Genomic DNA, 15,187 nt, shown 5'->3' on the forward strand with positions numbered 1-15,187 from the left:
TAAACTTAAGTAAAATATTACACTAATACAACTACAGAAGACACAGTTAACACAGATAATAGCACAACAAGCTAGTGAGCAAGACTCCTTGTACTTTCACACACAACAGATCCAGGACCAAGAGCATGGAGATGGGCTAACAGTTGTTTCTCCCAATATTGCCGCCAACTATCTCCAGCACATGAATGTTTTCTTACTGTTAAAATTGGGTGCTCCTCCAATGTTCTCAATGTGGCAAACACTTTACAACAAAAAATACCTATTTGTGTTCATGTTCTTAAAAAAAATATGTATAGTATAGTCTAGATCTGGGACTCTCAAATTTTGGTACAGGCATAATTTCTACCAGGATCACCAACTCTAGTGGCAGAAGAGGCATTGGGTTGGATCATTAGCAGGAATGGGAGGAAAGGGGGATTCCCTGAAAGAATCTTGGAAGGTGGTGCTTCCTATCCAGAAGCCCAAGTCAAGGGCTGATGGGCCGCAGGGCACACCAAAAGCAGTTCACACCATGGAAGACTGCTAACCATGGTCAACCACAGCTGTCAATCAACCGGCAAGTGGGTTGGTTGATCATTGGCTACACGCCCAATGCCAATGTCAAATAAAGTTGTGGCCTAATTTCAATCTAACACATGTGTCATAGTCTTTACTCACTACCTGCTCGCTCCTCAACCATCTCACTGTCCATGGAACCACAATATGGCAACCCTTACAATTAATCCAATTAATCTAGATCAGGGGCTGTGAACCTGTGAACCCCGTCCCCCAAGTTGTTGGACTTCCATCATCTCTGACCTGGCTGGGACTGAAACATCTGGAGGGCCACAGGTTCCCCACCCCTTACTTTTGATCCACTAGATCTACTATTCGCAGGGAAGACTGGGACCAGGCAACTACACTGCATCTTCAGGACAAGAAGAAAAGCCACAGAGTTTTCTAGGCATTTTTTTCAAAGGTTCTGATGGCAGGATTGCTAAGCAGTTACCATGATGCACAGAATGGTAGCAAATATTGCCCTACCTCCCTCTTTAAAAGAATCATGTGTGAAAGCACAGCAATTGCAGCAAAGGCAACGCAGAAAAAAAGCAGCTGTTAATTTTATGTTAATCATGGGAACATTTGAAATAGAGTGACTATGATTCAGAGTCAACAATCAATTTAATGGAAGATAGGTTAACATCAATGGGCATTTCAAGGTGCAAAGTAATCATTTAAAAAAACTTTTTTTTCTAGTGCAGGGAAGGCATTTCCTCCATTTCTTAGAAAAGCAAACTTACGTCAATATCATCATCAAAGCAGACATCGGGCCCTTTTCTGTATCTGGGTTGCTGAACCATTTCACAGGGGTTTGGGCCCTCATCTGAATGTCAGTTAAGGAACATGGATAATGGAATGCTCACATTTGCTAGAAGAAGAAAAAGAAGAAGAAGAAGACAAACTAGAAAACACAAAGAGAGTGAGGAATTGCAGGGTTTGAACTGGGAGCCTTACCTAGTGAGGTGCTATGGACTGTATGTGTAGAGACTAGAGATGTGTGAGACCCCTCAATAAACTGTGTTTTTCAAGTGTGCCAGTTGAATGCTTGAGAAACTATGAAGGATTTTGGGTGTTCAGTGTGAACCCTTGGAAAGCCCTAGTTAGCTACTATTCTGCCTTCCCTGCCAGTCCTCCCCCTTCCCTAGTGAAAAAGGTTTTGTGGAGGGCATACCAGAGAGTGTGTGGCTCTTAACAGCACACTAGAAACCATGCCAGGCCTCTCCTTAGCTACAAATGCTATGTTAGAGTCCCACGATCCCCAGCAGGAAATGATGCTTCTCCTTCATTAATGGCAGCCAATTCAGTTCAGCCTATTTGAAGGAGGCTGAACCTGGAGAATTTGGGTTTGTCAATTCGAGCTGGGAGAGACCCCAGGTGTATAGACACCAGAGGCCATTCAAACACAGCAGGGGAAAATGGCGTACCACATCAACCCCTGAGTTATGAAGCCCCTGGATTGGCTAGACATCAAATAAATATTAGAAGCCTGGATTTATCCCTCCAGGTGCCCTTTTTATTGTGCATTCATGATTATATCAGAGCAGTTATATGTGATTCTGATTTCAGTACTGTTTGTGCCTGTAATAGCTGTGGCAGACATACTGCTTTATTTCCAGTTGCTGCATGTCCTATATCTTCCTGGTGAGATCCTGCAACTTTTCATACCACAGGCAGCGTATAAATTTAAGTCTAAAGTAGGTGGGAGAAAATGGTAACTTGAAGGGGAATTTGTGTGGTCCTAACTTGAAGATGGAGAGGATTGGGGCTGAAATATCAAGGCAAAGTGTGGGATTTAGAACATCTTTACTGTTTTCATGGCAGAGAAGACCATGGCCATTAATGTATGGCAAAGCAACATATCATGTACTGTACAATAAAACATGGAAATTTTGGGCAACAATAAACTAATCAGGCCTGCTAACAGAAGCTAGCAGAAGAACTTCTGCTAGTGCAATGGGGCTTTCCTTCTGTGTGCCCAACAAATTGGCCTGGATGTTTTTGTGTCAGGAGAAGTCCCAGAACAATGCACAGGGGGAGGAGAGGGGAACTCAAGGAAGGAGAAATAATTGTGCTGCTGCAGCAATATCCTTAGTGGTATGTTGAATTCCCTCCTTTAAGTGTGTCAATCATTCTCTTAAGGGTTTTTGATTCCAACAATATTGTGTTTGTGTCATATATTAAGATCATGCAAGCAGGGTGCTAGCATGGAGTGCGTATCTCACATTAGATGAGAAATGGAAGAGATACATGCCTGTGTTAATTCACTATTCACAGAAACAGTTTCCAGTCCGTGTGTGTGTGTGTGTGTGTACACTAACTCGTCCAAGTTTTAGGAGCAGCTAAGAATCAGATACTGGGGATTCTACAGAAATGTGTGGTGGTGTTATTTTGTGAGCAAACACAAATTCAGTGTAAACTTAAACTTCAAAGGATACCAGGCTTCTCTGCTTGCATCAGTGGCCTTGTATCACAGTGACGGCACATATGTTTGGTGTCACTCATTATGAATACTAAATTTGTATTGGAAATCTTCTCTGCGTGAAAAAGTCTGCAAACAGAAATGAAGCACAGAACAAATGTTTAATGCTGGGGGGAAAGGAACTTGCAGGCAATTTTCTATAAGTACTTTGACAACCAGGTAAACTCCAAAGGCTTAATGCAACTTTTGCACCATAAGCTACAAATAACCTGATTTTGTGCAAAGATCTCCCCACCTCAGTTGGGCAGTGAACAGATATATAATATATATTATATATTCAGAACCTGTCTTCTGCTCAACAAAATCAAACCTTCTATTTCCAAGCAATATGGACTGTAAAACATGATGCCCATTGCTATTGAAGTATATATAAATGCAGCAAGGTAAACTTATCTTTGAGTGTCTTTACTAAGAGAGACACATTATGTGGAAATAAGGGAGAGAGCCTTTTCTGTGGTGACACCACAGCTGTGGAATATTCACCCCACAGTGAATAATACTGGCACCAATATTACAATCTTTTCAGTACAAGGCTAAAATCTGTTTATTTGTTGAAGCATTTTGAGCATTTAAAGTGTTGTTCTGTTAACTGTTCTGTTGTTTCTGTTGTTTTAAAATGTGCTTTATTTGATTACCCGTGTGCATGTGGGAAGTTTTGGTATTTTATATTGGTAAGATTTGCTGGCTATGCCTTTTGTACACTGTCTTGTTATCCATAAGGATGAATGGTAGGTTAAAAAAAATTAAGTAAATGCATTAATACACATCTATATATCATCTGTATCTATATCTACTTCATAACTGATAGTTTCGCATGAATATCTCAGTTGCTTCTTTAATATCAGAACACTATTAAGAAAGCATCAGAGGCACTTGGCATAATTTCATAATTCTATGAAAATACCTACCTAGAACAGTTTATGCAATCTAAAATGCCATAAAATGATTTTTCATCATTGGCAAAGAAATACTGAGTTTGTACTGTAATGCAGCTCTGTTTTGATGGGATGGCACTGAAGTCTTCCTCCTCCATTTCCACTGTGAGAAAGAAAACATGTTCAGCTCTGTGAGAAGCTTGATTATAAAAGCAAAGGAATGTCTCTGACACCTGATTCGTCACTTACCGGCACTAAGGAAACGTGGGAAGGTGAGGCCCAGAAAGAGCTGCTGCAAGATAGACCTAGATACACAGGGGGGAAGCAATGGAACAAGAGAGTAAGGAGCTGTGAGGAGGGATAGTGCCTAAATCAGGCAGGCTTTAGCTCTAGGAGTGGGGCAGAGAATTCACTGTGTGAACTGGAGCAGGAGATGGCAGAGCAACCCACAGAACATTCCTGGAATGGAAGAAGGGGAGGGATCGCCTGCTCCTCTTTGAAGCATAGCTTTCCCTGTTTCACTGCATGGATTTGTTGAAATCTGCCTTTTCCCTTTTCTTCTTATTAAATGGTAACTGATCACCTTTGTCTTTCCCCCTCTTTCCTACCAACTCCCTCCCTAAATTTCATTACAAAGAACATTTCAAGAAACCACTTGCAGGTGAAAAGAACAATAACACCCCAAAGTCCAAACTGAGTCCAGACACCTCTGTGTCTGATATCATCACTGATAACCCATTTTTTAAATATTCAGTCATGTTTGGGTTTCCTCTCTGGATTACCCTCCAATGCAGACTTTCATTGCAAAAACAAGGGTTCTTAATTTATATTGAGTTGCACACCTCGTAAATATCTTCAGGAACCTCTGGGAAAAGATTTTGTAGCCCTGTTTTGCAGTGACATTATTTAATGCTCAGCTAAAGACTGAGTAATTCTACATAATAAACTTGAACAAGAAGAATGTGGGGTGAAATCTCAGCTGGGCAAATTCATTCTGTATACATTGCTCAGTCAAGGCCCTCACATGTTCAAATGTATAATAAACCCTACCTGGAAAGTTCAACTTACCAAGCGGCTGCAGAGGCCCACCACCCTAGATGTAACATATCTGCTATCGTAGGCTAGAAAATAGAAGGCAATTGATATAAAGTTAGAATAATCTTTGAATGGGGGACAGTCACTGCCCTCCTGCTCTTTGTTGGACTACAAATTCAGTCATCCCTGACCTCTGGCCATGATGGCTGGGGCTGGTGGGAGGTGCAGTCCAATACGATTGTGAGGGCACCACATAGACTGGCCTGGTATAAACACATGCAGAGATAATACTGACTGGGCAAAGGCAGAGGTAAAAGTAAAGGACCCCTGGACAGTTAAGTCCAGTCAAAGGTGACTATGGGTTGTGGCACTCATCTCGCTTTCAGGCCGAGGGAGCCAGCATTTGTCCACAGACAGCTTTCTGGGTCATGTGGCCAGCATGACTAAACTGCTTCTGGTGCAACGGAACACCGTGACGGAAACCAGAGCGCACACAGAAACACAGTTTATCTTCCTGCTGCAGCGGTACCTATTTATCTACTTGCACTGGTGTGCTTTCAAACTGCTAGATTGGCAGGAGCTGGGACAGAGCAACGGGAGCTCACCCCATCGCGGGGATTCAAACCGCGATCAGTAAGCCCAAGAGGCTCAGTGGTTTAGACCACAGCGCCATCTGCATGCTGGCAAGAGGATACTGACCACATAGACAGAGCGGAGTCCGGCTCCTTGCTTTGCTTCTTCTTCTGGGTCACACACAGACTGATAGTCATAAGACTTGTTAAAGGCATATAAGGACATGTTGATGAGATTTCGCATGAGGCCAGGGTCAATCTCACCAAAGAATTTTCCAATCTAATGAAGGAAAAGAGATTGTTTAAAAAGAAAGAAAGACACTTCTTTTCAAACAGACTGGGAGACATAATAGTTCTTATATTTACACCCTGATAGGACTTAATGTGGCTTTCAGATTAAAACAAGAATTGTTAAAAACACAGAAAAAACAATAATTTAAAAAAATAAATGTTATTTTTAATGTGTGTTTTTTAAAATTAACAAACAATGCAACCAGCAACATTTGGGGTGCAATATAGCTGAGAATACTTGGAAGCTTTGGCCTGGGGCCTCAAAACTGCCTGCAGAATGGCAATGAATTATTACAAATGGAAGGCTCTTCATCTAACTAAAAAGAGCAATAAAAAAGGAGAAAGGACATATTAATTCAAAGCCTGAACCCATAGTTAACTACTCTATAGGTATAGATTTAAAGAAGGCTAGATCTAGGGATGGAACATTACAATTTTTTTGATGTCAGGCTAATCCACACAGTTGTTTTCCAATGCATGTCTCACTTCTGGATCTCAATTTGACTCAAGTTCCTCTCCCCTTCATTTCCATTAAAATACACATTTTTAAAATGAACAACAAAACTGTGTGCTTGCATATTATATACATTTCATGCCCACATAAAGCTGCTTTTTGTTTCCCTGACTTCCCTCCCTCTCCATCCCACACACCAGGCAGCAACTTCGACTCCCCTCCCACTCCCAGTTCAGCCCTACTCACTGCACGTAGGACACACAAGGTTTGTTCTAGGCTCAGTCTTCTGGCTCAGTCAGAGAGCAGAGCAGGTGAGTTTTAAATTCAAAATTATATACTTATTGATGGTGTGTGCATAATAATGTTTTGAGTTTGTCTAGGAATCTGTATTCTATTTACATGTAAGCCACCTTTGGAGCACTTTTGAAAGGCAGGATATAAAGGTTTTAAATAAATAAATTATTATTATAGTTTAGAAGACATCTCAAGACAGCCCTGTTTAGGGAAGTTTTTAATGACTGATGTTTTAATGTATTTTTAAACTTTTGTTGGAAGCCGCCCAGAGTATAAATTATTATTATTATTATTATTATTATTATTATTATTATTAGGGAGGACGCATATGTGTAAGTTCATAGCAGAGGTTCATTTGATGCTCTTTTCAGTGATATATAAAGGCAGGTATGTATCAGACACAATTAGGGACAAGTGAATCTGTCCACTTTTGTTCCTCTCTGTTTCTCATTTTTCCAATGAGTTCTCATTTCCACATCAGTCTTCCGGAAAACCCATCACTGAATTTCTCCTAAAATGAGCACTTACATGCAACTTTGCCCAACATAGCACATTCATACAAAGCAATTTTCCCTAATACAATGCATTTTAAAATCTTCATTAATGTATAAGTTTTTATGCACATTTTATCCTAGTGTACAAATTTTTGTAAACATGACTTGGCTGGAGAACTGCAATGCAAAATTCAGAGACGTGCTAGTTTCAATGGATTGCTGTGTTTGGGTTCACCTAATGCTTCAAAAAGTGAACATTAAGTTTGTACCCTGTTCTATTTCCATGTAACACACTAACATTCCCCTTCCAGATCTTTATGATCAAGGGTGGAGGAAAAAAGATTGGCTTGCACAGTCCTGTACTCTTGCCATGGATACAGATTCTGAATGAGAGAGTTGTCCTGGCCATTCTAATTTGGTTATAATGAAATCTGAAATCTTAAGTCAAACTCAAATCTTAAAGCTTGTAATTTGATTTGATAAAATAGACAGCACTCTGACTGTAAGACAACTTGATAGACAACTTGATCTGTATCACTTACCTCTTGCATATCCCATTCCTGATTCGTCATCAAGAGAAATCCTCCATCATCAAGGATAACACAGTCAACATGCTGCAAGAAAGACAAGGAGGACAATGGGGGGGGGGAATTATTATTTGCTTTATAGTCACAATTCAGAACATACTTGTTGAGCTGAGCACCAGCCCCGTGCCAGCCTAAGGAGAATGAGTTTCACCACCTGGGTAATGTATAGGACTGCAGTTGTAGTTACCTTTCCAGTTATAAAATAATAGTTAGCAGTTTTCTTAATGATAATATTACTCACTGAAGATAAACAAAAAGGGAGAGATCATTTGCTATTGCCCATCGTTTCATTAAGAAAGAGCTACTGCCCCCCCCCAATCTACTCATAAACTATAGTACTGGCACCAGTCACTCTTATAGCTGCTAAAGATAGAATTGAAACATATGCAGCTTTTAACTCTTATTTGTTTGATCTTTCTCTCAATACAGCACCAATTATTTCATTGCTGTTGTTTGCATTCATAAATAATGACAATGTTCTAATAATGTATTTTGATTCCAATTTTTGTTGCCGTATGCTTGGTTTGATGGCAGGATCTTTATACTCAGTTGGATGCCGTGGAGATCACACAAAGCATCCAAGAGAGGGGAATGAATATGAGCAGCTGGGATTGTTCATCTTAGTCTCAGTTTAGATGTGACTGCACATATAAGATCTCTGGATTGGTGCAAAGAAAACATGTCTCAATGGCAGCAAGATGATCATTGAATCAGAATTGTTGGAAGGGGCCACAAGGGTCATCTAGTCCAACCCCTGCAACACAGGAATCTTTTGTGCAACATGGGGCTTGAACCCACAACCCTGAGATTAAGAGTCTCGTGCTCAGAGCGTTTTCCAGCTGGAACTCACCGGAACTCAGTTCCGACACCTCTCAGGTGGCCACCATTGCCATTATAAGTGTACAAGGGGTTCAGTGCATGTTCCAACACCTCTTTTTCTAGAAAAATAGCACTGCTCATGTTCTGCTGATTGAAGTATTCCAGGGATGGATAATAGTAAGATAATGCTTATCATTGACATAGCGTCTTTGTGCTTCAAAGCAAATATGCCATCCTTACAACAATCTTATAAGACTGGCCAGGATGCGGCAAGGAGTCCACCCTGTAGAGGCATCACCCACAAACATGGCTTCAGTATCTGCAAATGATTTATTCATGAACACATTCTTACCCGACTGTTCTTTTCACATCCACACAGTTCACTTTTGCACTGAAAAATAGACATGTAATGCAACATATGAAACCTGTTCTTAAACAAAGAATGATGATATTCAATCTAGAGTTGTGCTCATGCTGCTTTTGTAGCCAGGTCAAATGTCAAGAATTTAGGCAGAATATTTACATCTGTCAAAATTCACCATTGTTGCTCAACAGCTTGCATTAACTGCCGTTGCAAGGCCACAGGACAATATTTCAAAACATTTCCAAGAACCAAGAACTTGCACACTAATCCAACATAAAGTAAAATGCTCAAAGTCAGGCAAAAGTATTAGTTCTGCAACTGCTGAATAACCAGACTTCCAATGAAAGTTACATATGCTGAAAAAGGTACTTAGGAAGATGGATTCTTGACAAATCTGGTAGGTAACTCGTCCTACTCCCAGATTTACTACTCTTGCCCACACATTCCTTTCTTCACCTTGAAGGGAATGTCCAAGGAGCTGGACACCCCACCCCTAGCAGCTGCTTATTCCTCCTTTATTCCTTCTTCTCCCACCCTAGATACATTTGAGGGTGCTTGGAAAGGAGGGAAAAGTGGAAGGACAAGCAGTGGTAGAATAAAGCAGGACTCTGTTTAGGCCATCTCTACTCAGCATGGTGATCAATCAAAGGCACTTGATGTTACTATTGGATATTGGTAACAATTATATCCACTGCATAACTTCTGCCCATTTATTTATGTATGAATGTTTGAATCAATATTTCCAATTGGATACTGAGCTGTAGCGGAGGAGCACACAATAAAACAATCCTAGATGTAAGTTGAAGTATTCACATTAATGCTCAAAAGAAAAGCTACAAGTTCCTCACCTGATTCTTTGTAGTGATTTTGGTGAAATTTTCCATCCAGTTGGTCACATTGATTTTTACTCCAACAACTAACAGGGAATACACAATATATAAGGGAAGTCAGTCAGTTAAGGAGGATATATGGTCAATGGTTTCAAATGCCACCGAAAGACCAAGAAAGACCAAGTGTTGCATCCCTCCATTCTTCTCCCAATAAAGGTCATCCACCAGGGCAACCAAGACGAATTTAGTCTCACAATCAGGTCTGAACTCAAATTGAAATTGGAGAAGGTAATCAGTTTCATCCAAAAGTGCTTGCAACTGTCTTACCAATACTCTTTTGTTCATATTCCCTCAAAAGGGAAAAACTAATAAACAGCTTTATTCAGAAATCTGTGGGACCTTTAGCATGGTCAAAGAGACTTACAAGTACGCTAAGTAATGCAGATTTGCTCTTTAAAACAAGAACTTCAGTTGCTGTTTACTATGTCCAATAACAACGGTCAAGAAATGTCAATATTATTCCTTCCCACCTGCAGGTTTCAGAAGTTTTCCATTGACGGTTATTTTCACAGCCTTGCTGACCATAATGCCATCTTCAGATACGCTTCCTGAGATGGATGGATGGATGGAAGGAAGGAAGGAAGGAAGGAAGGAAGGAAGGAAGGAAACCCAAACATTTAATAGATGACTATGAAACAGTCTTGGTGTGTCAGAGAGAAACCAAATAAACTGGGTTGTATCTGTTTGTAGATTAGGTTGTGCCTGTTTGCAATTCACCATGAATAGGTGGCTCAGTTGGTTAGAGCATGGTGCTGATAATGCCAAGGTCATGCATTCCAATTCCTGTATGGGCCAGTTGGATATTTCTCCACTGCATGGGGTTGGACTAGATGATCCTTTGAGTCCCTTCTAACCACACAATTCTATGATTCTATAAATGCCTCCCAGGATTGTGCTATTGAATTAAAATCTTAACACCAGAGGAAGCCCTAACCTAACTATGGAAGTCAGGATCATGCTTCACTGACTCAACTGCAGCTTCCTACAAATCCTTAGGCAACATTTCCTGACTTCTAGCTAAAACTTTTGAGAAACAGACATGCATAATTGCTATATGGTAATCTTCATAGCCATTATGTATACTTTTCCAGATGTCTTCAACATTCCATAGTTGTGTAATATGGATAGACCGTACTGTATCTGGAGTTTAACAAGATAATTTTGGGTGCCCAGTGACTTACTCTTATAGAAGGGAGCTGTGAAGATGTAGTTTTCATTATCTAAACTCCTTTTGTAGAAGCTCTCTTCATAGGTTTCAGGATTTTCTGTCCAATATTCTCCTGCACTGAACATGAGACATTAATGTCAGCTTTTTGTCTTAATTCTCACATGTTTTCGTATCCTGTGCATGCCTAATCTGAAGGAAGCTCCACTGAATTCAATGGGGCTTACTCACAGGAAAGTGTGGGGAACATTTGGCCCTTCACATTCACCGCCTGACCACTGACCCTGCTGGCCGGGGCTGATGGGAGTTAAAACAGCAGCGTTGGGAGGGTCTCAGGCTTCCCACCACTGGGCTCTAGGATTGAAATCTAAGGCTTGACAAACATATGTCAGGAGTGCTCTGATGGTGTTTCCTGCTTGGCAGGGGGTTGGACTCAATGGCCCTTGTGGTCTCTTCCAACTCTATGATTCTATGATTCTATGATTCTATGGCTACAATCCATTTATTTGGGAGTAAGGCCCATTGAAATTAGCTAAATTTACTTCTGAGTAGACTGTAGGACTGTACCGTTTGTTAATGTTACTGAAAACCTTAAAATGTGACTCATTGTAATAATATAGCTCCCTGCATATGTTCACATTACAGAAAATGGCTCGCTCAAACAATACTAGACAGCCAGAATTCTACCTGGCGTAAGATCAAGAGGTCTCAGGTCCATGAGCTACATCTCCTAGTTAATCTCCAGTCAAAATCCAACCATCTACAGGAGACAATGAGCAATCTGGGAAATCCCATTATTAAGTTTGGGATCTCCACAACCCCATTCTGATTTCCAACTCTGAAATGCTGTGAAAACCTGAAACTGGTTACAGACATAAGCCGAGTGCTCAACTAATTCCACATGCCCAAAGGGAATTTGAGCTTATGTTTCTTGAATAGCAGCCTTTCAACACCAGCAACAAACCACTTTTGAAATTGAGGTACTTTTTTTTAAAAAAGTTAGTGATAAAGGATTTGTGTCTGCCTTTGTTTTCCTTTTCAGTTCTACAGGCTGTGTTCTGAGGAAGCTCACTGGATCTTGGCTATACTATACAAGGAGGATTCAGCACAAACTTTCCTTGTTACATTTTGTCTTGTACAGTAACTGAATTTCAAAATATGAAAAACACGGTTTGTTCAAAATGTATCTACTGTAATTTATGAGAATTACAACTTTATAATATGCCAATCAAGGGCATATTATTTTCAATGTCTGGGTATGGGAATCAAACCTAGGGCATGGACATTGATTCCAAGTACCACCCTCTGTTTCCTCCCTATGGGTCAGAATATTATATTTGGAGTATTCAATATATTTGTTGTGAAGACTCTTACTTTAATATTCCATTACCAAGTGACAATTTCAATGGGGGCTTGCAAGAACTTCAGCCACTATCCAACCCTGAGTTAGGCATGCTTAAGAAATTAGGTGAGGTATGCGTTGTATGTAATATATGTAATGTAATGTTTATATATTGTTTTGTAATATATTGATATTTATAATAAAGTGATTTTTTTAAAAAGGCATGCTTAAGAAATTGATTTTGCCAGTGTCTCTGTTGTATTTCTTAGAAAAAAACAGACCCTTACCTTTTGGGATACACTCTAGTGATTCCTCCATCTGTAGCTACAAATCGTGCTGTAATTCCCTCACTGTGGGAGGAAGAAAAGAGAGACAGAAATATTTGAATTGAGCTGAATTTGGAATGATTGGCAGCCCTTTGTACATAATATTCACAAGTTTTTCTAAGATAGTCTAAAACACAAATGTGTGCATTTTCATATACTTAATGCCGTGTGTGTTCCTTGTGTGCTCTAATTATCAGAAATGATCCAGTATTATTTCAACACACCATTAAAACCCGCAGAAATAGCCATATTGTTTAGTAGGGGGAAGGAAAATATCACTCACGGGTCCTGCTTACTCCAGTAATTCTGAACAAGTTCACTTGTAAATCCTGCATCCAGCAAAGCTCTCATAACCATATCATTACCTATCAAAGGAAACAAGCCAAAGGTTAATTAAGATCACAGGAAGCTGCCAAGTCAGACCATTGGTCCATATAGTTCAATACTGATTACACTGAGTTTTTTTTTAAGAATAATTTTTTATTAACCGACCAATCACATCAAATCAAACCAAATTACATAAATTCCAAATTACACAGCCGAATTTTAAATTTTTGTTGGGGGTACCCATATTTCAAGTTCCGAAGGGATCCAATCAACTTCTTGCTTCTTACTGCTGTTTTAATGTCCACAAATCTAACCTTATGATGTTCACAGTACTATCCAGTCCTTTCTTATTGTTTTTCCACATCTCTTGTTGTTATTTTCATATATTTTTCCTTTCTCTTTGTGACCTCTGATAGTCTCCGCAAGCTGGTTAGAACAGTTTGTAATCCTGCGTGGATATTATTTTTTTTATCCAGTGGCCATATCCAGACGTTTTCCATATAACATCACTTCCATACATCAAAACAGTCTTAGCGTTATTAATCTTCACCAATCTGCCTCCTTTCTCAAAACCTCTGAGGAGATTCACTAGGAATGCAGTCTGAAAACAAGTCCATTCTTCCTCCCGGCTATAAATCCTTTGGCAAGATGGCGACTCCGAATTAATTGCTGCGCCATTCCCAAAAGCTCTTATTGCTTCTCGGTCTCCATAAAGCATACTTTTGGTTAAAGTTTATCTCCACACAGACCTTAATCATCCTGCTTGGGTCAGTTCAACCGATGGTTCTAATGAGGAGGAGTTCTTGTAAATCACATAGAAGGAAAGTAAAAAAGGTTCCCCCCCCCCCGCATTCATCCCTGTTGTCAACATACCCCGCCTTTGGTGTATCTTCATCGTAAAATATTCCTGTTTCTCCAGACCGTCATCTTCTTTCGCAGAAGTCACTTAAATTAGCAGACTTCACTCCCCTTCTTCACTTGAAATATGTGCTGCAACTAGTGCGCGATCAGAGACAGCGTCCAGGAGAGCCGAGGTCCACACGGGGGCATTCTGCCTAGGGCCCTCACCCCCTTCTTTCGAATTAGGGGGTGATTTATGGGCACAGCAGGCAAGGGCAGTGTTCCCCATTTCCTTGGGGCAACAAGGGAGGCTGCCTACTCCCATAACAGCCTCTTAATTACCCCGTGTGGGTCGGAGAGATGCTATTGTTGGCCATCTTCCAATGCGCCCCCTAGTGGCCCCCTTGCTGCTTAGTTGAAGTGGCTCTCTAAGATTTCAGCGAGGAGGGGTCATTTTCCGCTGCACTTGGAGATGTGGGGAGGATTGAAACAGAGACCTTTGGAAAGCACAGCCTGACTCTAGTGCTTAGTTATGATCCTTCCCCATACTATGACCACACCCCATAATAAAAATGAACTCAGATTTCAACAAATATTTCCAATTTTAAACCTGTATGGTTTGGCATCGGTTGCTCCTAACAAATTCTAAAATCAAAAGGCCAGCTAAGTTTTAAAAAGTATTAGGTTTTGAAATGCCCTTCATGTAAGAAGGTCAGAACAGTTTTTATCTTCACATAACAACCCTATGAACTGGATGAAACTCTGCAATCTTGCATTCATAAACCCAGTAAACAGATCTGGTACTATACGTAATTATGGGAAACAGGGTGATCACATCAACATTTCTTCTTTGGAACCAACTGCTGCATTTATATTGTCAGCTTCTGCAAGCAGCTTCATTTAATGAAAAAGTAAGGCTTACATGAGGGATTTTGGGGGGTGTATCGATCTATAAATTCGCTGAAATTCAGAAGAAATGCTGTGTTGTTGTCAGTTATTTTCACAGGCCCACAGTAGTCTCTAGAAAAAGAGAACAGGTTTTTAAAATACTGCTTTTAATCCATGAAGTAAAGCAAGCAAATAAACAAACAAATACATAAATTTCTGGCTGAGCTGGTTTGGGTTTGCATTTTATCCTGGCTAATTTACCTACCATTTGGTAGCAACATTTCATTTAGTAGTATATCATGTAGAAGTACTTGCCTACAGTCTGCAGTGTATCAATTTCACAACATAGAGAAATTCCATGGCAAAATTATGTTATGCATAAAATTAGGGAAAGTTAAATGCTATAAGCAAGGAAACACAAGATTAGAGCGTTTTCACTCTGAATGATCAGCCTTGACATAGGAATGGATGAATCCATCAACTTCAGTTTCTCAATTTCCAAACGTAAGTAAAGTTTGTCATATTTCTGTGTAGGTTTGTGATATATTTTTAAAAATTCATTTATGTTTATTTCTTTATTAAATTTCTATACCGCCCTGAGGTAT

The 15,187-nt window shown here is 40.0% G+C and overlaps 1 protein-coding gene across 4 annotated transcripts in view; it reads right to left on the reverse strand.

Annotated features, from left to right (window-relative positions):
• The window catches only part of CACNA2D1 (calcium voltage-gated channel auxiliary subunit alpha2delta 1), a 404,289-nt gene that overhangs the window by 19,250 nt on the left and 369,852 nt on the right, over positions 1–15,187 (reverse strand). For all 4 annotated transcript variants that reach the window (XM_079993561.1, XM_079993559.1, XM_079993562.1 and 1 more), the window contains 14 exons: positions 14,617–14,714; positions 12,811–12,892; positions 12,489–12,551; positions 10,876–10,979; positions 10,165–10,242; positions 9,653–9,720; positions 8,793–8,831; positions 7,577–7,648; positions 5,629–5,781; positions 4,963–5,015; positions 4,144–4,199; positions 3,928–4,057; positions 2,976–3,088; positions 1,281–1,363 (listed from right to left, as the gene is read on the reverse strand). In XM_079993561.1, the coding sequence (XP_079849687.1) occupies positions 1,281–1,363; positions 2,976–3,088; positions 3,928–4,057; positions 4,144–4,199; positions 4,963–5,015; positions 5,629–5,781; positions 7,577–7,648; positions 8,793–8,831; positions 9,653–9,720; positions 10,165–10,242; positions 10,876–10,979; positions 12,489–12,551; positions 12,811–12,892; positions 14,617–14,714 (1,192 nt within the window). The remainder of the gene's footprint in view (positions 1–1,280; positions 1,364–2,975; positions 3,089–3,927; positions 4,058–4,143; positions 4,200–4,962; positions 5,016–5,628; positions 5,782–7,576; positions 7,649–8,792; positions 8,832–9,652; positions 9,721–10,164; positions 10,243–10,875; positions 10,980–12,488; positions 12,552–12,810; positions 12,893–14,616; positions 14,715–15,187) is intronic.

Source organism: Podarcis cretensis, assembly GCF_951804945.1.
Source record: "Podarcis cretensis genome assembly, chromosome: 10".
Taxonomy (NCBI): domain Eukaryota; kingdom Metazoa; phylum Chordata; class Lepidosauria; order Squamata; family Lacertidae; genus Podarcis; species Podarcis cretensis.